Raw genomic sequence first — 22,199 nt, forward strand, 5'->3', positions numbered from 1 at the left:
TGACCCAGCGATGAGGAAGGAATGACTATATATTTCCAAGTCAGGATGGTGTGTTTCTTGGAGGGGAACGTACTGGTGGTGGTCCCGTGCTCCCGCTGCCCTTGTCCTGTTAGGTGGTAGAGGTTGTGGGTTTGGGAGGTGCTGTTGAAGAAGCCTTGGTGAATTGCTGCAGTGCATTTTGTAGATGGTACACATTGTAGCCACGATGCGCCGATGGTGGAGGGAGTGAATGTTTAAGGTGTTGGATGTGGTGCCAATCAAGTGGACTGCTTTGTCCAGGATGGTGTCGAGCTTCTTGAGTGTTGTTGGAGCTGCACTCATCCAGGCAAGTGGAGAGTGTTCCATCACACTTCTGACTTGTGCCTTGTAGATGGTGGAAAGGTTTTGGGGAGTCAGGAGGTGAGTCACTCGCTGCAGAATACCCAGCCTCTGACCTGCTCTTGCAGCCACAATATTTATGTGGCTGGTCCAGTTAAGTTTCTGGTCAATGGTGACCCCCAGGATGTTGATGGATTTGGTGATGGTAATGCCATTGACTGTCAAGAGGAGGTGGTTAGACTGTCTTGTTGGAGATGGTAATTGCCTGGCACATGTCTGACGCAAATGTTACTTGCCACTTATCTGCCCAAGCCTGGGTGTTGTCCAGGTCATGCTGCATGTGGGTATGGACTGCTTCATTCTCTGAGGGGTTGCGAATGGAACTGAACACTGCAATCATCAGCGAACATCCCCATTTCTGACCTTATGGAGGGAAGGTCATTGATGAAGCAGCTGAAGATGGTTGGGCCTAGGACACTGCCCTGAGGAACTCCTGCAGCAATGTCCTGGGGCTGAGATGATTAGCATCCAACAACCACTACCATCTTCCTTTGTGCTAGGTATGACTCCAGCCACTGGAGAGTTTTCCCCTTGATTCCCATTGATTCAATTTTACTGGGGCTCCTTGATGCCACACTCTGCCAAATGCTGCCTTGATGTCAAGGGTGGTCATTCTCACCTCACCTCTGGAATTCAGCTCTTTTGTCCATGTTTGGACCAAGGTTGTAATGAGGTCTGGAGCTGAGTGGCCCTGGCGGAACCCAAACTGAGCATTGGTGAGCAGGATATTGGTGAGTAAGTGCTGCTCGATAGCACTGCCCGACACCTTCCATCACTTTGCTCAGTTGCTCTTTTTCGCTGAGCTGAAAAAGATAAGTCAGTAGATTGTGAGAAACATAATCTGATGTCATCGCCTTAGACCCTTCATTAGACATTTTGCTGCTGTTTTTTTGCTCTCAGCTTGCTTTGCTAACACGTTTTCTTTTGAATCAGTTCACCACACTTGCTACTGCTGCTAAAGTCAACTTGTGCCCCTTTTAAGATCTCATTATATGGAGGTTTTAAAATTTGATAATGGAGTGAATTTCAGATTCCTTACACAAAGGTCAGTCTTCAGTAGAGTGAATATTACTTCACAGACCCGTGCACAAAATTGAAACACTTGCAGAGCTTAGCTGCTTTCTAATGCTATTCTTTTCATGCAAAATAATTTACTTTCAACAAAGTTCCTGTGAAGTAAAGAGTTGTTGGGGTCAGTTCTTAATATATTAAGTACAAATAAATCTAGCTTATCTATTAAGTGCATATGTACACAGTTTCGGTCATTGCCACCATGGCAGCAACTACTTCAGATATCCTCCAGAGGTGAAAATTACAAAGTTGTGTTCGATCATTGAAGAAACAAAAATGTTCCTAAAAGGTGATGTACTCCCTCTGCATTAAGGTAATTTGAAAATAATGTACTCAGTCAGAACGGACGTTTCCAGCCTCATGCTTCCTGATTGATATCAAGGATCCGAAAGGAGATGTTTACTTGCGGTCCCTTGGCTATGAAGAGGTCATAAAGTTAGTTGATGGTAGCCTGGTGGATATTGTATATCTTGATTTACAAAAAGCCTTTGATAAAGTGCCACAAACAGCTTTGAGTAAGGTTGTGTCCTGTGGTGATTGGCAGTCAAAATTTACACTGGGTTGCCAATAGTTTTTAGGCAGAGGGTGGTTATTAATGGTATGGTACAATCACTAGTGGACTCCCACAGGGGTCCTTGTTAGGACCATTGTTCTTCACCATCTGCAAGCGTGTAAGTTATACCATGCCAGGACGGGACAGGCTCAATGGACCCCAGCTGGTCTTTGCCTGTCCTTTTTCGTATATTTGTATCTGTGATTTGGGTGAAAGCATCAGGAGTACAGACCTTAAGTTGGCCGATCACATGGACTTCTGATAAAACATAATAGACTACAAGCTGATTTAGATAAATTGGGAGAATATGCCCAGATGTGGCAAGTGTCCTTCAATGTGGATAAATGCATCATGGTGCATTTGGATTACAGTAATTCGAAACGGCATGTGTGTGAGAGATACATGGACCATGGAGAGTTGCTCTCTAAAGGCTGTGGAGCAGCAGAGGGACTTGGGGATCATTTGCTCATGAAACATTAAAGGTGCATGACCATTAACGATAGACTCTAGAAAAAGCAAATAAGATAAATATAAAACTTGGAATAGAGTGAGTGTTTTTACAAACTGGATAGCCAGGTGGTGAAGGATAGAATACTAGAGCCTCATCTTCAGTTGCTTCAAGCCTTTATTCACAAAGATCCACATTATCACCACCACATCCCAGATCAGCTCCCTTTTAGAAATGGATACAAGAGAGTTCCCAATTGATACGCACCACCTGAATACAATTAACACTAATTAATATAAATAACATGGATACAATTAACACTTACCATTTGCGAGACTTTGGTACAGCATGGGTGCATCTAAAAACTCCGCTTAGTTTTGGTCTCTTCTCATGGGGTATATTGTGGTCCTGGAGAAGGTTTGGACTAGGCTTATCAGAATGACAAGTCTCTGGGCACTTTGTTATCAAAGCACGCTAAGGAAACTGGGTCTTCTTGCATTGGAGACACGAGTCTTTAAGGAGTAGGAATGCGTTCTTGGTATCTTGACTCAGTCGTAGCATTCTTGCCTCTGAGTCAGAAAGTCATGGTTTGAGCCCCACTCCAGTACTTGAGCTTACAATAGAATCATAGAAAATTTATGGCACAGAAGGAGGCCATTCATCCCATCGTGTCCGTGCCAGCCGAGAAACGAGCCACCCAGCCCATTCCCACTTTCCTGCAATTGGTCCATAGCCTTGTAGATTACGGCTCTTTAGTTGCACATCCAGGTATTTTTTAAATGAGTTGAGGTTTTCTGACTCGACCACCCTCTTGGGCAGTGAGTTCCAGACCCCCACCACCCTCTGGGTGAAAAAAAATTTCCTCATTTCTGCTCTAATCCTTCAACCAATCACTTTAAATCTATGCCCTCTGGTTATTGACCCCTCCGTTAAGGGAAATAGGTCCTTCCTATCCACTCTATCTAGGCCCCTCATAATTTTGTATACCTCAATCAAATCACCCCTCTGCCGCCTCTGTTCCAAGGAAAACAATCCCAGCCTATCCAATCTGTCATCATAGCTAAAATTCTCCAGTCCTGACAACATCCTCGTAAATCTCCTCTGTACCCTCTCGAGTGCAATTGCATCCTTCCTGTAATGTGGTGACCAGAACTGTGCACAGTACTCAAGCTGTGGCCTAACCAGTGTTTTATACAGTTCTAGCATAACATCCCTGCTTTTATATTCTGTGCCTCGGCTAATAAAGGAAAGCATTCCATATGCCTTCTTAACCACCTTATCTACCTGTCCTGCTACCTTCAGGGATCTGTGGACATGCACTCCAAGATACCTCACTTCCTCTACATCTCTCGGTATCCTCCCATTTATTGTGTATTCCCTTGCCTTGTTTGCTCTCCCCAAATACATTACTTCATACTTCTCCGGATTGAACTCCATTTGCCACTTTTCTGCCCATTATAATCTAGGCAAAGACCCCAGCTGGTTATCAGTGCAATACTTAGGGAGTACTGCATTGTTGGAGGTGCTGCCTTTCGAGTGAGACCCCATCTGTCTGCTCAGATAGATGTAAAAGTTCCTGGTCGTACTACTCAGACAACACTAGGGGAGTGCTGTTTGTGTCCTGGCCAATATTTACCCATCAAACAACAGCATGAAAAACAAGTTAACTGGTCATTTATATCATTGCGATTTGTGAGACCTGCTGTGTGCAAATAGGTACGGTAGCATAGTGGTTATGTTACTGGACTAGTAATCCAGAGGCCTGGACGAATAATCCGGAGTCATGAGTTCAAATCCCGCCACGGCAGTTGGGGAATTTAAATTCAATTAATTAAATTCAAATAATTAAATAAAATCTGGGAGAGCTGTCCCACAGACTAGTCAAGCAACAGCCTGACATAGCCATACTCTCAGAATCATATCTTTAAGCCACTGTCCCAGACTCTTCCATCACCATCCCTGGGTATGTTCTGTCCCACAGGCAGGACAGACCCACCAGAGTCAGGAGGGAGTGGCCCTGGGAGCCCTCAACATTGACACTGGACCCCATGAAATCTCATGGCATCAGGTCAAACATGGGCAAGGAAACCTCCTGCTGATTACCACCTACCGTCCTCCCTCAGCTGATGAATCAGTCCTCCTCCATGTTGAGCACCACTTGGAGAATATGCCCTTGTGCCTCAGATAATGAAGCAGTCCGAGCCCGCATGCAGCAAGACCTGGACAACATCCAGGCTTGGGCTCATAAGTGGCAAATAACATTCGTGCCAGATAAGTGCCAGGCAATGACCATCTCCAACAAGAGAGAGTCTAACCACCTCCCCTTGACATTCAACGGCATTACCATCGCCGAATCCCCCACCATCAACATCCTGGGGGTCACCATTGACCAGAAACTTAACTGGACCAGCCATATAAATACTGTGGCTACGAGAGCAGGTCAGAGGCTGGGTATTCTGCGGTGAGTGACTCACCTCCTGACTCCCCAAAGCCTTTCCACCATCTACAAGGCACAAGTCAGGAGTGTGATGGAATACTCTCCACTTGCCTGGATGAGTGCAGCTCCAACAACACTCAAGAAGCTCGACACCATCCAAGATAAAGCAGCCCGCTTGATTGGCACCCCATCCACCACCCTAAACATTCACTCCCTTCACCACCGGCGCACTGTGGCTGCAGTGTGCACCATCCACAGGATGCACTGCAGCAACTCGCCAAGGTTTCTTCGACAGCACCTCCCAAACCCGCGACCTCTACCACCTAGAAGGACAAGAGCAGCAGGCGCATGGGAACGACACCACCTGCACGTTCCCCTCCAAGTAATAAATAGTGATGTCTTGAGGAGTGTACATATTACAGAGAGGGAGGTGCTGGAAGTCTTAACGCGCATCAAGGTAGATAAATCTCCGGGACCTGATGAAATGTATCCCAGGACGTTATGGGAGGTTAGGGAGGAAATTGCGGGTCCCCTAGCAGAGATATTTCAATCATCCACCGCTACAGGTGAGGTGCCTGAAGATTGGACGGTAGCAAATGTTGTGCCTTTGTTTAAGAAGGGCGGCAGGGAAAAGCCTGGGAACTACAGACCAGTGAGCCTGACATCTGTAGTGGGTAAGTTGTTAGAGGGTATTCTGAGGGACAGGATCTACAGGCATTTGGAGAGGCAGGGACTAATTAGGAACAGTCAGCATGGTTTTGTGAGAGGAAAATCATGTCTCACGAATTTGATTGAGTTTTTTGAAGGGGTAACCAAGAAGATAGATGAGGGCTGTGCTGTAGACGTGGTCTACATGGACTTTAGCAAAGCATTTGACAAGGTACCGCATGGTAGGTTGTTACATAAGGTTAAATCTCATGGGATCCAAGGTGAGGTAGCCAATTGGATACAAAATTGGCTTGACGACAGAAGACAGAGGGTGGTTGTCGAGGGTTGTTTTTCAAACTGGATGCCTGTGTCCAGCGGTGTGCCTCAGGGATCGGTGCTGGGTCCGCTGTTATTTGTTATTTATATTAATGATTTGGATGAGAATTTAGGAGGCATGGTTAGTAAGTTTGCAGATGACACCAAGATTGGTGGCATTGTGGACAGTGAAGAAGGTTATCTAGGATTGCAACGGGATCTTGATAAATTGGGCCAGTGGGCCGATGAATGGCAGATGGAGTTTAATTTAGATAAATGTGAGGTGATGCATTTTGGTAGATCGAATCGGGCCAGGACCTACTCCGTTAATGGTAGGGCGTTGGGGAGAGTTATAGAACAAAGAGATCTAGGAGTACAGGTTCATAGCTCCTTAAAAGTGGAGTCACAGGTGGATAGGGTGGTGAAGAAGGCATTCAGCATGCTTGGTTTCATTGGTCAGAACATTGAATACAGGAGTTGGGATGTCTTGTTGAAGTTGTACAGGGCATTGGTGAGGCCACACTTGGAGTACTGTGTACAGTTCTGGTCACCCTATTATAGAAAGGATATTATTAAACTAGAAAGAGTGCAGAAAAGATTTACTAGGATGCTACCGGGACTTGATGGTTTGACTTACAGGGAGAGGTTAGACAGACTGGGACTTTTTTCCCTGGAGAGTAGGAGGTTAAGGGGTGATCTTATAGAAGTCTATAAAATAATGAGGGGCATAGATAAGGTCGATAGTCAAAATCTTTTCCCAAAGGTAGGGGAGTCTATAACGAGGGGGCACAGATTTAAGGTGAGAGGGGAGAGATACAAAAGGATCCAGAGGGGCAATTTTTTCACTCAAAGGGTGGTGAGTGTCTGGAACGAGCTGCCAGAGGCAGTAGTAGAGGCGGGTACAATTTTGTCTTTTAAAAAGCATTTGGACAGTTACATGGGGAAGATGGATATGGGCCAAGTGCAGGCAATTGGGACTAGCTTAGTGGTATAAACTGGGCGACATGGACATGTTGGGCCGAAGGGCCTGTTTCCATGTTGTAACTTCTATGATTCTATTCTATAAGTCACACGCCATCCCGACTTGGAAATATATCGCTGTTCCTTCATTGTCGCTGGGTCAAAATCCTGGAACTCCCTTCCTAACAGCACTGTGGGAGAACCGTCACCACACGGACTGCAGCGGTTCAAGGCGGCGGCTCACCACCACCTTCTCGAGGGCAATTAGGGATGGGCAATAAATGCTGGCCTCGCCAGCGACGCCCACATCCCGTGAACGAATTTAAAAAAAACTCTGGGTGGGGGACTTCAATGTCCATCACCAAGAGTGGCTCGGTAGCACCACTACTGACCGAGCTGGCCGAGTCCTGAAGGACATAACTGCCGGCCTGCGGCAGGTGGTAAGCGAACCAACACGAGGGAAAAACTTACTTGATCACGTCCTCACCAATCTACCTTTCGCAAATGCATCCGTCCATGACCGTATTGGCAGGAGTGACCACCGCACAGTCCTCGTGGAGACGAAGTCCTGTCTTCGCACTGAGGACATCATCCAATGTGTTGTGTGGCACTATCACTGTGTTAAATGGGATAGATTCAGAACAGATCTAGCAGCTCAAAACTGGGCATCCACGAGGCGCTGTGGGCCATCAGCAGCAGAATTGTATTCCAGCACAATCTGTAACCTCATGGCCCGGCATATTCCTCACTCTACCATTACCAACAAGCCAGGGGATCAACCCTGGTTCAATGAGGAGTGCAGATGAGCATGCCAGGAGCAGCACCAGGTGTACCTAAAAATGAGGTGCCAACCTGGTGAAGCTACAACTCAGGACTACATGCATGCTAAACAGCGAAAGCAACATGCTATAGGCAGAGCTAAACGAGTCCACAACCAACGGATCAGATCAAAGCTCTGCAGTCCTGCCACATCCAGTCGTGAATGGTGGTGGACAGTTAAACAACTAACGGGAGGAGGAGGCTCTGTAAACATCCCCATCTTCAATGATGGCGGAGTCCAGCACGTGAGTGCAAAAGACAAGGCTGAAGCATTTGCAACCATCTTTAGCCAGAGGTGGCGAGTGGATGATTCATCTCGGCCTCCTCCCGATATCCCCACCTCACAGAAGCCAGTCTTCAGCCAATTCGATTCACTCCATGTGATATCAAGAAACGGCTGAGTGCACTGGATACAGCAAAGGCTATGGGCCCCAACAATATTCCGGCTGTAGTGCTGAAGACTTGTGCTCCAGAACTAGCTGCGCCTCTAGCCAAGCTGTTCCAGTACAGCTACAACACTGGCATCTACCCGAAAGTGTGGAAAATTGCCCAGGTTATGTCCTGTCCGCAAAAAGCAGGACAACTCCAATCTCGCCAATTACCTCTCCATCAGTCTACTCTCAATCATCAGCAAAGCGATGGAAGGTGTCGTCGACAGTGCTATCAAGCGGCACTTACTCACCAATAACCTGCTCACCGATGTTTAGTTTGGGTTCTGCCAGTACCACTCTGCTCCATACCTCATTACAGCCTTGGTCCAAACATGGACAAAAGAGCTGAATTCCAGGGGTGAGGTGAGAGTGACTGCCCTTGACATCCAGGCAGCATTTGACCGAGTGTGGCACCAAGGAGCCCTCGTAAAATTGAAGTCAATGGGAATCGTGGAAAAGTCTCCAGTGGCTGGAGTCATACCTCGCACAAAGGAAGATGGTAGTGGTTGTTGGAGGCCAATCATCTCAGCCCCAGGGCATTGCTGCAGGAGTTCCTCAAGGCAGTGTCCTCAGCCCAACCATCTTCAGCTGCTTCATCAATGACCTTCTGTCCATCATAAGGTCAGAATTGTGGATGTTCGCTGATGACCGCACAGTGTTCAGTTCCATTCGCAACCCCACAAATAATGAAGCAGTCCGAGCCCGCAAGCAGCAAGACCTGGACAACATTCAGGCTTGGGCTGATAAGTGGCAAGTAACACTCGCCAGACAAGTGCCAGGCAATGATCATCTCCAACAAGAGAGAGTCTAACCACCTCCCCTTGACATTCAATGGCATTACCATCGCCGAATCCCCCACCATCAACAGCCTGGGGGTCACCATTGACCAGAAGCTTAACTGGACCAGCCACATAAATACTGTGGCTACCAGAGCAGGTCAGAGACTGGGTATTCTGCGGCGAGTGACTCACCTCCTGACTCCCCAAAGCCTTTCCATCATCTATAGGGCACAAGTCAGGCGTGTGATGGAATACTCTCCACTTGCCTGGATGAATGCAGCTCCAATAACACTCAAGAAGCTCAACACCATCCAGGACAAAGCAGCCCGCTTGATTGGCATCCCATCCACCACCCTAAACATTCACTCCCTTCACCACCGGCGCACAGCAGCTGCAGTGTGTACCATCCACAGGATGCACTGCACACCTCCCAAACCCACGACCTCTACCACCTAGAAGGACAAGAACAGCAGGTACACGGGAACAACACCACCTGCACGTTCCCCTCTGAGTCACACACCATCCTGACTTGGAAATATATCGCCATTCCTTCATCGTCGCAGGGTCAAAATCCTGGAACTGCCTTCCTAACAGCACTGTGGGAGAACCTTCACCACACGGACTGCAGCGGTTCAAGAAGGCGGCTCACCACCACCTTCTCAAGGGCAATTAGGGATGGGCAATAAATGCTGGCCTCGCCAGCGCCGCCCACATCCCATGAATGAATTTAAAAAAATTAGCTGATGATTTTGCCCACAAAATAAGTGACTACGGTTCAAAAGTACCTCATTGGTTTAAAGTTGAACAGTATGTCAAAAATGCAAATTGGATGATTCAGCTTGTGTGTGGCGAGGAGGAAGATGGTGTCATGAATAAGAGATTGATCAGTGATCAAGATCCTGTGTGCTATGAGAAGGTGAAACAATTTTTTTTTTTAAATTCGTTCATGGGATGTGGATGTCACTGGTAAGGCCAGCATTTATTGCCCATCCCTAATGGCCCATGAGAAGGTGGTGGTGAGCCACCGCCTTGAACCGCTGCAGTCCATGTGGTGAAGGTTCTCCCACAGTGCTGTTAGGTAAGGAGTTCCAGGATTTTGACCCAGTGACGGTGAAAGAATGGTGATATATTTCCAAGTCGGGATGGTGTGTGACTTGGAGGGGAACGTGCAGGTGGTGTTGTTCCCATGTGCCTGCTGCCCTTATCTTTCTAGGTGGTAGAGGTCACGGAGGTGCTGTCGAAGAAGCCTTGTCGAGTTACTGCAGTGCATCTTGTAGATGGTACACATTGCAGCCACGGTGTGCCGGTGGTGAAGGGAGTGAATGTTTAGGGTGATGGATGGGGTGCCAATCAAGCGGGCTGCTTTGTCCTGGATGGTGTGGAGCTTCTTGATTGTTGTTGGAGCTGCACTCATCCAGGGAAGAGGAGAGTATTCCATCACAATCCTGACTTGTGCCTTGTAGATGGTGGAAATGCTTTGAGGCGTCAGAAGGTGTGTCACAGGATGCAGAATACCCAGCCTCTAACCTGCTCTTGTAGCCACAGTATTTATATGGCTGGTCCAATTAAGTTTATGCTCAGTGGTGACCACCAGGATGTTGATGGTGGGGGATTCGGTGGTGGTAATGCCGTTGAATGTCAAGGGGAGGTGGTTAGACTCTATCTTGTTGGAGATGGTCATTGCCTGGCACTTGTCTGGCGTGAATGTTACTCACCACTTATCAGCCCAAGCCTGGATATTGTCCAGGTCTTGCTGCATCGGGCATGGATTGCTTCATTATCTGAGGGGTAAGGGGATTGGCCAAGGTTATGGATGAAGTGTTTATATGAAAAGTGGGGTTGAGGGAAGGGAGAGCAATGGAGCCTCAGGAGAAGGGCTAGAGGAAATTCAACGGCATTACCATCGCCGAATCCCCCACCATCAACAGCCTGGGGGTCACCATTGACCAGAAACTTAACTGGACTAGCCATATCAATACTGTGGCTACGAGAGCAGGTCAGAGGCTGGGTATTCTGCGGCGAGTGACTCACCTCCTGACTCCCCAAAGCCTTTCCACCATCTACAAGGCACAAGTCAGGAGTGTGATGGAATACTCTCCACTTGCCTGGATGAGTGCAGCTCCAACAACACTCGAAGCTCGACACCATCCAAGATAAAGCAGCCCGCTTGATTGGCACCCCATCCACCACCCTAAACATTCACTCCCTTCACCACCGGCGCACAGTGGCTGCAATGTGCACCATCCACAGGATGCACTGCAGCAACTCGCCAAGGCTTCTTCGACAGCACCTCCCAAACCCGCGACCTCTACCACCTAGAAGGACAAGGGCAGCAGGCGCATGGGAACAACACCACCTGCACGTTCCCTTCCAAGTCACACACCATCCCGACTTGGAAATATATCGCCGTTCCTTCATCGTCGCTGGGTCAAAATCCTGGAACTCCCTTCCTAACAGCACTGTGGGAGAACCTTCACCACACGGACTGCAGCGGTTCAAGAAGGCGGCTCACCACCACCTTCTCGAGGGCAATTAGGGATGGGCAATAAATGCTAGCCTCACCAGCGACGCCCACATCCCGTGAACGAATAAAAAAAAATTGAGCTGTAGATTGAAATCACCAGGAATAAAAATTCATTTGGTGATGAGGGAAGGAAGAACATGTCAAGAAGGAAGTTGTCAGTGGACATTGGAGGGTATTAAATGATGAGTTCCAAGGAAAGGTATAAGTGATGGATATGTTTGAAGGAGAAGAAAATGTTGGAGGAGTAAAGGGAGAGGCCAAGGTGTAAATTGAAGATGATCATTACATCATCTCAGCAATTAGGGCAGAGCCAATAATGGAATGTATAGCCCAACAGACAGGCTTCTAAAAGGGAAAAAGGTTGCCAATCGTAAATCATGTTTCAGTGAGTACAGTGATACCTATGGAATCATCCATTGTGAGGTTTTGAATGGAAAAGAGCCTTATTTACAAGTGAGAATATGTTCTGGAGGGAAATATGGAAAGGGCAATCATTGCAGATCTGCTGACTGGGTTGGGTTGGGCTATAATTGAGGAAGTGAGCACGATGGGGAGGAGATTGGAAGATGGGACAATTTGGGTTGCAATTCTGGGAGATCTAGTAACAAGTGCCACAATAGGTCCAACGAAGAAAGGGAAGTACAACGGAAGACTTGGGCTTGTTGAGGGATTCAAGCCTGGGACAGTGGCAGGAGAGAAGGTAGGCTGATGAGTCATGATCGGTAGGAGGAGGGATTAAGGGAGGCATTGTGCTGCGAAAGGTGGCATAATTGGGTGAGAAAGAGGAGGAAAGCTTAAAAACCCAATGCAAGAAAGAACCAAAAAAGATGTTTGAAGTGGCAACCTGGATGCACATGCAGGTGGGCACTTCTAGCAGTTTCTGCTCAGTTGTTTTTTTAAAAGTATTTCAAAAGATTTATTCAGAAGAAGTTTATATCGAGTTCTCAAAACAAAAAGTCTGTGTGTATGAAATAATGAGTTAGGTTCTGTGTTTTATGTACTTTAGAAAGCAAGTTAAGTTGTGAGAGTTGAGACAGTGACTTATCCTAATTTTAATTCATCTTTCAAAAAAAAGTTGTGTTTTGAAACAAACAGCCTCTAGTTATCTCGTTGACAGTTAGAAAATGCTGATCTCTAAGACTGAGCGTGAGTGACCGAGGCAAACTGTCTTTCCTCATCTTAATTTGATTTCCTGTTTTTTTTTTAAAAGTTTAATTTGAAAGCAAGTAGTCTTTGAGAGAAATGGATAGCGGAGAAGCAAGGAGAGGAAAAGGGGGACATGAGAGCAAGGAGATGGAGCAAGCATGAGTCATTGGGAAGGGAGCCACTGAGGGCCACATTTTCCCCACGAGTCTCACCAGAAAATGCAGCCTGGATCTGTTGGTGGCTCCTCTCCCTGAAATGCCACACTATAGGACCCTCTACCTCTTTCGCAAGGAAAGAAGACAGCTAGAAACTGAAACGGAAAAGAGTAGCAAAAAGAATATTGGTACAGCATTGATCTGCCAGTAGGATATAATTTCTGCTAAATACACTTAGGAATGAACATGATAGACTTCTAGCTGCATAAAATCATTTCCCTGACTTTTTCTACGGTTTATCATATGAAAATTAGATGTCGGAGTACAACTGAACTCCTAGTTTCACAATCCTAGTACTAATAGTGCATTGCATCTTCTCTTAGTTAATATAAATGGGTATGCCTGAATGACTTGAAATGATAAAATGTAAGATTGCTTTATCATGTTTTCTTGGTAACCCGAGAGGTTGCTGATTCATGTCGCCAGTCAATGTTCATGTGTTTGGGAATATTTATGAATACAGGCCAATAGTCCTGATGTCATTATTTTGTAACAGGAGCAGGATCTTACTGGATTTATTTCTAGAATTTTTAACATTTTAGTATAACACAATGAGAGTTTGCAGTAGGTAATCTGTAAAAGTTATTTCGAACCCTCCGAAATAGAATGAAATACATTAAAGCTGGCATACAAATGCTGCATTCTCAATTCCAGGGCTGAATAAATGTTTTTATTTTGAAGGGGGAATGATAGTTCTTGAAGTTTTAATTTAACCCTATGCTTTGATGGCAGCAACACTTCATCTTCACTCATGACCTATCTCATTTTTTCTCCATCCTTCATCTTCTTTGGCTCCTTTGTGCCCATTTCTGTATCCAACAGGCTTTTTGCACTCTACAATATTTATAAGTTGACATTCCTGACTACCTCCATTTAAATATGATGTCTCCCATTGCTAGAAAAGATGTATTTAAACTGTGCACTATGAATAGAATAAAATATAAATTGTAGTTATTGATATTTGGTGATGTTAATTTTGTTCATTAAAAAAATTCCCTTTTTTCTGGTAATGGCAGGCACGGGATTCAAGCTGAGGCTTGCTTAGAAGTTGGAGCTAGCCTGAAGAGATGGCCAGGGACAGAGAAGAAGGGTCTGGGTCAGATCAGGAGAAACTGAAATAAGCATGAGAGCCTAGAAAGATTTCCGTCAGGTAGACAGAAATAACGCGGAGGAATGCCAGTCCACGGAGAAGTAGAAGAATTGTGTAAACCTTATCATCATTGTGTTCACAAATGTGCACGAATGCGAGTCCTGTTAAATTGATTCTCAATGATCAAATAGATGTAGTCTGTATACATTGAGTGTCTTAACTTCGTGAAAAGGGTGTGATCTCCAGTAAAAATGTAATGTTCTGCAATCTAACAGGAAAGGCACCAATGAATGTTACCTTCAAAATTTTAATACACGTTTCTTCTCTCCACCTCCCCTTCTGCTTTATGCTAATAGATGTTAATATTTTGTAGCAACAAGAAAAATACGCCAGAATCAACAATTGGAAAGAAAAAAGGGAAAAGGAAACATGAATCTTCTCCTGAAAATTCAGATATGGACAAAACACCGCCTCCATCTCCACAAGAGGAGGATGAATTGGGAGTACAGGTGAATGCAATCTAACTTATACAAGTATAAATTTAAAATTTAGATTTACTGGAACCATGCATACAGAATACATGATTACTTGAATGTTATAGCTTCCAAGGGGCTATATTTTCTAATGAAATGATTAGCACAATGCTTTGTGTTACTGTTGATTTTAACTTGTAATTATGTTCAGGTAAAAACATTTTCCTTCTAGCAGTAATGGGTTACTGTGGGTGGTCTGTGATAATAAGTAAAGAACCTTGGTGAAATTGGTGTTATAAGCCCAATATTCTTTTGGCAAACAAAAGCAAAATACTGCAGATGCTGGAAATCTGAAATAAGAACAGAAAATGCTGGAAACAGTCAGCAGGTCAGACAGCGTCTATGGAGAAAGAAACAGAGTTAACGTTTCCCTTTGATTACCTTTCATTCTTTTACGAAATGCTGGTCAAGGAAATCAGAGGGTTTCCATTAACTACACACTTGTGTGTACATGCAGTTTCTTTCTGTTTTATAAAGATTCATCCACAAGCAGGGCAGGATTACCTGTCTGTTTTACATAACGTAAGGAATATACTCCGCTTGTAATAAGTTGTTTGTCCGGGCAAAAATCATTTCCCCAAACCAAGTGCAATAAAAGTAATGCATGTTTCATTGATTATAGTGGACAGGAATATCGTTTTCTGTCTTTTTTTAAATTTGTGCTTGAAGGAGATATAGGCAAATTAGCTACAATTTGATTATCTGAAATAATTTGATTTCTGTGGTGCCAATGAAACAATATTACATTAGAGTTTGACTAAGAATTCAACCTCAGAACTTAAGCATTTACTTGAGTGTGCTTTAAAAGCATGTTTTAAAGATTCAGAATATCCATCATTAGGTTGGGTCCTTGGGTTAAAACATGCATAAATTAAACCAGACAAATCAGATCACCCCACTATAAGAAGCTTGCACTATATACAGGAAAAGCTAATTTGGCCCATCAAGCCTACTACTTCTCTGTACCATGTACAATGTGCTCTATCATGGACTTTGTACAACCTACTCAATTTCCTGAGGAAGGCAACCAACTATAAATAAAACCCTGTCAGCAAGCATCGGTTTGGCTCGGTGGTAGGATCCGCCTTTGTACCAGAAGGTTGTGGGCTAAAGCCCCACTCCAGAACTTGAGCATGAAATTTAGTCTGGCACTTAGATACATTTCTGAGGGAGTGCCATGTTGTCAAGAGTTATATTTTGGATGAGATGTTAAACTGATGCCTGCCTGTTCAGGTGGATGGAAACGGCTCTTTTTTCTAAGAAGAGCTGGGGCGTTCTCCTCATGCCCCTCTTCACGAGGACATACTGGTGAAATGGGCAGAGGCATGGCAGATAAAATGTAATGCCGAGAGGTGTGAAGTGATGCATTTTGGAAGGAAGAATAAAGAGAGGCAATATAAATTAAATGGTAAAATTTTAAAGGGGGTGCAGGAACAAAGAGACCTGGCAGTTCACATAGACAAATCTTTGAAGGCGGCAGGGCAAATTATAAAGCTAAAATTATAAAATTATAAAGTATATGGGATCCGTGGCTATATAAATAGAGGCATAGAATACAAAAGCAAGGATGTTATGGTAAACCTTTATAAATTACTGGTTAGGCTTCAACTTGAGTATTGTGTCCAATTCTGGGCACCACGTTTTAGGAAGGATGTCAAGGCCTTAGAGAGAGTATAGAGGAGACTGACAAGAATGATACTAGGGATGAGGGGCTTCAGTTATGTGAAGGGACTAGAGATGCTGGGGTTGTTCTCTGAGCAGAGAAGCTTATGAATAGGATATAATAGAGGTATTCAAAATTATGAGGGACTTTTATAGAGTACATAGGGAGAAACTGTTTCCACTGGCAGGAAGTTTGATAACCAGGAGACAGAGATTTAAGATAATTGGCAAAAGAACCAGGGGGGAGAGGAAGAGAATTTTTTTCAAGTAGCAAATTATGATCTGGAACAGCCTGAAAGGGTGGTGAAAGCAGATTCAATAGTAACTTTCAAAAGGGAATTGGATATATACTTGAACATGGGTTTCCTCCAACCTGTTTTGTTTTTTATTCGTTCATGGGACGTGGGCGTTTATTGCCCATCCCTAATATCGTACTGTGTTTGTTGCTTATAGGTGAGTCTGCACTATGTTGCGGAGACCAAATGCAGATTGGGTGACTGCTGAACACTTCTAATCTATTTGCAGATATGATCTCTGCCTTCATGTGGTGTCCCATTTCAACTCCCCTCCCAGTCGACACCCTGACGTCTCTGGCTTTTCCCTCCTATAATGTTCTAAACAAGCCCAACGTGAATTTCAGGAACAGTTCCTCATCTTTCTCCTAGGCAGCCTTCAGCCCTGTACCATGCACATTAATTTTAGCAACTTTAGAATTTGGCTTCCTCTCCCATTTTCGCAGTGGTAGGGAGTGCTGGAGGTGGGTTAAAAACAGAAAATGCTGGAGAAGCTCAGCAAGTCAGGCAGCATCTGTGGAGAAAGAAACAGAGTTAACGTTTCAGGTCGATGACCTTCTCGTCACAACTGGAAGATGTTAAGAGTTAAAGTTTTTGAGCAAGTACAGAGCCAGAGAAAGAGGGGGAGTAAAGAACAAAAGGGAATGCCTGTGATGGGGTGGATATGCAGGAGTGATTAAATGACAAAAGGAATGATGGTGCAAGGCAAGAAAGGTGGTAATGGAACAGGTTAAGAAACAAATGATTGATCAGGAGTAGCTGTAAATGGCAGCAGCAGAACCATTACCAGCACTAGCTGACCGAAAAAATGGGAGCAGTGGTTACGATCTGAAGTTATTGAAATCAACGTTGAGTCTGGAAGGTTGTAAAGTGCCTAAACAAAAGATGAGGTGCTGTTTCTCGGGCTTACGTTGCGCTTCATTGGAACAGTGTAAGAGGCTGAAGACAGACGTCAGAGTAGGAGTGGGAAGGGGAATTAAAATGGCAAGCGACCGGCAGGTCAGGGTCACGCTTGCGGACAGAGCGGAGGTGTTCAGCAAAGCGATCACCCAGTCTGCGTTTGGTGTCCCCAGTGTAGAGGACACCGCATTGTGTGCAGCAGATACAATGTACTAAATTGAAAGAAGTAAACGTAAACTGCTGTTTCACCTGGAAGGAGTGTTTGGGGCCCTGGACGGTGGGAAGGGAAGAGGTGAAGGGGCAGGTGTTGCATCTCCTGCGCTTACACGGGAAGGTGCCGTCTGGATGAGAGTGGGTGTGATGGAAGAGTGGACCAGGGTGTCGCGGAGGGAGCGGTCCCTTCGGAATACTGAAAGGGGAGGGGAAGATGTGTTTGGTGGTGGGATCGCGTTGGAGGTGACGGAAATGGCGGAGGATGATACGTTGATTATGGAGGCTGGTGGGATGGAAGATGAGGGCAAGGGGGACCCTATCATGGTTTTGGGAGGGAAGGGGTGAGGGCAGAAGTGCGGGAAATGGGACGGACACGGTCGAGGGTCCTGTCAACTACAGTGGAGGGGAATCCTCGATTGAGGAAAAAGAAAGACATAGCGGAAGCACTTGTGTGGAAGACTGTATTGTCAGAACAGATGCGAAGGAGAAACTGGGAGAAGGGAATAGAGTTCTTACAGGAAGCGGGGTGTGAGGAAGGATAATCGAGATAGCTGTTGAAGTCGGTGGGCTTATAATAGTTATTGGTTGATAGCCTATCCCCAGAAATGGATTTTTTCTTCATTTCCACATTCACCTGAGGAAGGAGGAAGCCTCCGAAAGCTTGTGAATTTCAAATAAAATTGCTGGACTATAACTTGGTGTTGTAAAATTGTTTACAATTGTCAACCCCAGTCCATCACCGGCATCTCCACATCATGGCTACCATCGACACCAGAAATGGAGATAGAGAAGAAGAGGAAGGGAGGAGTCGGAGATGGACCATGTGAAAGGGAGGAGTCGGAGATGGACCATTGGAAGCAAAGTTGATGACATTTTCCAGTTCGGGGCGAGAGCAGGAAACAACACTGATACAATCATCAATATACTGGAGAAAGAGGGAGGGAGGGGACCAGACTAGGACTGGAACAAGGAATGTTCCACGTATCCCACAAAAAGGCAGGTATAGCTGGGACCCGTACGGGTTCCTGTAGCGACACCTTTTATTTGGAGGAAGTGAATGGAGTCAAAGGAGAAGTTATTCAATGTAAGAACAAGTTCAGGCGGAGGAGGGTGGTGGTGGATGGGAACTGGTTGGGTCCCCATCCACCACCACCCTCCTCCACCTGGTTGGGTCCCCATGCCTACCTTTTTGTGGGATACGTGGAACTTACCTTGTTCCAGTCCTACTCAGGTTCCCCCCCCCCCCCCACCGCCCCCTTTCTCCGGTACATTGATGACTCTATCAGTGCCATTTCCTGCTCTCGCCCCCGAACTGGAAAATTTCATCAACTTTGCTTCCAATTTCCACTCTTCCCTCGCCTTCACGTGGTCCATTTCCGACTCTTCCCTTCCCTTCCTTGACTTCTGTATCTCCATTTCTGGGAATAGGCTGTCAACCAATAACTATTATAAGCCCACAGCTACCTTGATTACGCTTCCTCCCACCCCGCTTCCTGTAAAGACTCTATTCCCTTCTCCCAGATTCTCCGTTGCATCTGTTCTGACGATACCACCTTCTGCACCAGTGCTTCCGCTATGTCTTCCTTTTTCCTCAATTGAGGATCCCCTCCACTGTAGTTGACAGGGCCCTCGAACGTGTCCGTCCTATTTCCCGCACTTCTGCCCTCACCCCTTCCCTTCCCTCCCAGAATCATGATAGGGTCCCCCTTGTCCTCACCTTCCACCCCACCAGCCTCCACATTCAACGTATCATCCTCCGCCACCTCCAGCGCGATCCCACCACCAAACACACCGTCCCCTCCCCTTTCAGCATTTCGAAGGGACCGCTCCCTCCGCGACACCTTAGTCCACTCTTCCATCACCCCCAACAGCCGCACTCCTCCCCTTACGAGCGCAGGAGATGAACACCTGCCCTTCACTTCCTCCCTTCCCACCTTCCAGGGACCCAAACACTTCTTCCAGGTGAAACAGCGGTTCATTTGTACTACTTTCAATTTAGTATACTGTATCCGCTGCACACAATGTGGTCTCCTCTACATTAGGGAGACCAAACACAGGCTGGGTGATTGCTTTGCTGAACACTTCCGCTCTGTCCGCAAGCGTGACCCTGACCTGTCGGTCGCTTGCCATTTTAATTCCCCTTCCCACTCCCACTCGGACCTCTCTGTCCTCTGCCTCTTACACCGTTCCAATGAAACTCAGTGTAAACTCGGAACAGCACCTCATCTTTCGTTTAAGCTCTTACAACCTTCCGGACTCAACACTGATTTCAATAACTTCAGATCATAACCACTGCTCCCATTTTTTCGGACAGCAGGTGCTGATAATGGTTCTGCTGCTGCCATTTACAGCTACTCCTGATCAATCTTTTGTTTCTTATCCTGTCCCATTACCACCTTCCTCGCCTTGCACCATCATCCCTTTTGTCATTTAATCACTCCTGCCCTCTACCTTATCACAGACCTTCCCTTTTGTTCTTTCCTCCCCACCCATCCCTCCCTTCTCTTTCCCTGACTCTACTTGGTAAAAAATTTTAACTCTTAACTTCTTCCAGTTCTGACGAGAGTTCTTCAACCTGAAACGTTAACTCTGTTTCTTTCTCCTCAGATGCTGCCTGACTTGCTGAGCTTCTCCAGCATTTTCTGTTTTTATTTCAGATTTCCAGCACCCACAGTATTTTGCTTTCGATTTTATGGAGGTAGGAGATGGGTTGCCATTGTATGTGTGGATCCTTTGTCGGAACAGAGATAGAGTATGAGGTGGGGGCTGCACCCAGAGTTTTTCTTCTTGTGTTGGGTGGTGGCGAGTCAGCTGACTGTTTCCAGTATTTTGTGGGGGTTTTTTTGCTGCCTTTTGTTTAGTGTCTTTTAACTGCCTAGATGATTTCCACCAGTTTTCATCTCCCTGTAGCTTTTCCAAAAACCTGTTTGGTTATCCCACCCATTATGTCTTTTCCTCTCCCCTCCCTTCCCCCCCCCCCCCACCCCCACCCACCTTTGTTTATTTCCATTAAAAGGCTCGCGTATCTTCCAGTTCCCAGTTCTGACAAAGGTTTTACACCCAAAATCCTGCCCTATTATTTCTTTTTACAGACTTGTATTTCCAATATTTTCTGTTTATTCTATCCTACCTGTCGTCACCATGACCACTTCCACCTGCACAACCTGAGAGAAAAAATCTGTCCACTTGGTTATTGGTGCAACCTCGCACGCCGTTTACTCACTCTCCAGCAATACTGTCTCCTAGAAGGCCAGTAAAAAAGCCCAATTCAGGAAAATCTTTAGGGAGTTGGAGAGGAATTTCCCAATGCAATCAAGCAAACTCCTGCAGATCATAGTTGCCCATCACCCATCATAATTTCAACGAACTAGGAATTATCTCCTATAACTGAAAATGTTCTCTTCTCTCAGGAACATCTCAAGTTTCCTTTTAAAGGACTGTAGTGATCCCATACTCACCAGATTCTGCAACAATTTGGGTGATCGCACTCTTATAAATAGTATCTGGCATTGAACTCAACTCTTTGGCTTCTGATTTTATAGAAGTGCCCACTTGCCCTGCCATCTATCTAACCAAACTGCATTCTATTCCTTCATCTTAAAAACGTCAATCGTAACATTTAAAACAGCATTTCTCTAAAATAAATAACCCTACTTTTAAGAGCTCTAAGATTTGGTACCATCTTGGTCGTCTTCCACTACGCCCTCTCCAGAGCCTTATTATCCTTCATTTTGTGCAGGGACCAAAACTGGGCACAATACTACCAAGTGCATTTGTACCAGAGCTTTGTATAGCCTAAATATAACGCTACTTGTTTCATACTCAACGGTCTTAGCAATACAACCTAAAACTTGCCTTCCCTATTTAACCTCACACTGTGCACGGTTAATGCTTGAACAGCTACGATATGCAGGTCATTTCCCTGATCCAGTTCCTTTAATGAGTGCACCTGCACTATAAACATGCCTGGAGTTTGCTAAAACCCCATTTGTATGACTATGCACTGGTCCACTTTAAATGAAATCTGCCACATATGAACTCATTCACTTAACTTATCTAAGTCAGCCTGCAACTTATTAATTTATTCTAGATTACCAATTCTCTTGCTCATTTTTGTATCATTAGCAAATCTGAGTGATTCCATTTAAGCCCTTCTCTAGATCGTCCCTATCTAACCCATCTCGCATCCCCCCACTTTCATCAACTCTCAATGTCCTTGCCTGACCCTCATCTTCAACCCTCCTTAAACTGCAACTTATCCAAAACTCTGTTGTCCATATCATGTCTTGCACCTACATTGGCTCACTTTTCCTCCATTACATTGAATTTTAAATCCTCGCCATTATCACAAAATCCCTTTGGCGCTGCCTCCCACCCTACCTTTTATAATGTCCTCCTTACCCGCTGGTCATCAGAGTCTGGGCTATATACAACTCCATTACTCCACACCATCATTGCTGGCAAAGCATCTGCTGCCTCAGCCCTACTCTCTTCCCCCTTCCCCAACTCCGTTCTCTCTCGTCCATCTTTTCAACCAAGCTTTTGGTCGCCTCCCTAAACTGTACTGCCACGGTTCAAAAGTTCTTCCTTTTTATTTTTTCCCTCCTGTAAAGCATATTTCTATACTTATGTTGCTATATAAATCCAAGTTGTTTGATTTCCAGCATTTACTGCGTTTTTTTTTATAGGAATGTTTTTATTGTTTCACCCTATGTTGTAGGGGTGGATTATGGAGCAGCATGTGGTTGGTGCTGTAATTTTGCATGCAGCATCATTAACCTTTC

At 45.4% G+C, this 22,199-nt stretch overlaps 1 protein-coding gene across 3 annotated transcripts in view; it reads left to right on the forward strand.

Moving 5' to 3' along the window:
* The window catches only part of chd7 (chromodomain helicase DNA binding protein 7), a 297,949-nt gene that overhangs the window by 144,369 nt on the left and 131,381 nt on the right, over window positions 1-22,199 (forward strand). For all 3 annotated transcript variants that reach the window (XR_010961454.1, XM_067980156.1, XM_067980157.1), the window contains one exon: window positions 14,188-14,323. Coding sequence is in view for 2 of the 3 variants with exons in the window: in XM_067980156.1 (XP_067836257.1) it covers window positions 14,188-14,323 (136 nt within the window). In the remaining variant the exon portion in view is untranslated. The remainder of the gene's footprint in view (window positions 1-14,187; window positions 14,324-22,199) is intronic.

Source organism: Heptranchias perlo, chromosome 3 (genome assembly GCF_035084215.1).
Source record: "Heptranchias perlo isolate sHepPer1 chromosome 3, sHepPer1.hap1, whole genome shotgun sequence".
Classification (NCBI taxonomy): domain Eukaryota; kingdom Metazoa; phylum Chordata; class Chondrichthyes; order Hexanchiformes; family Hexanchidae; genus Heptranchias; species Heptranchias perlo.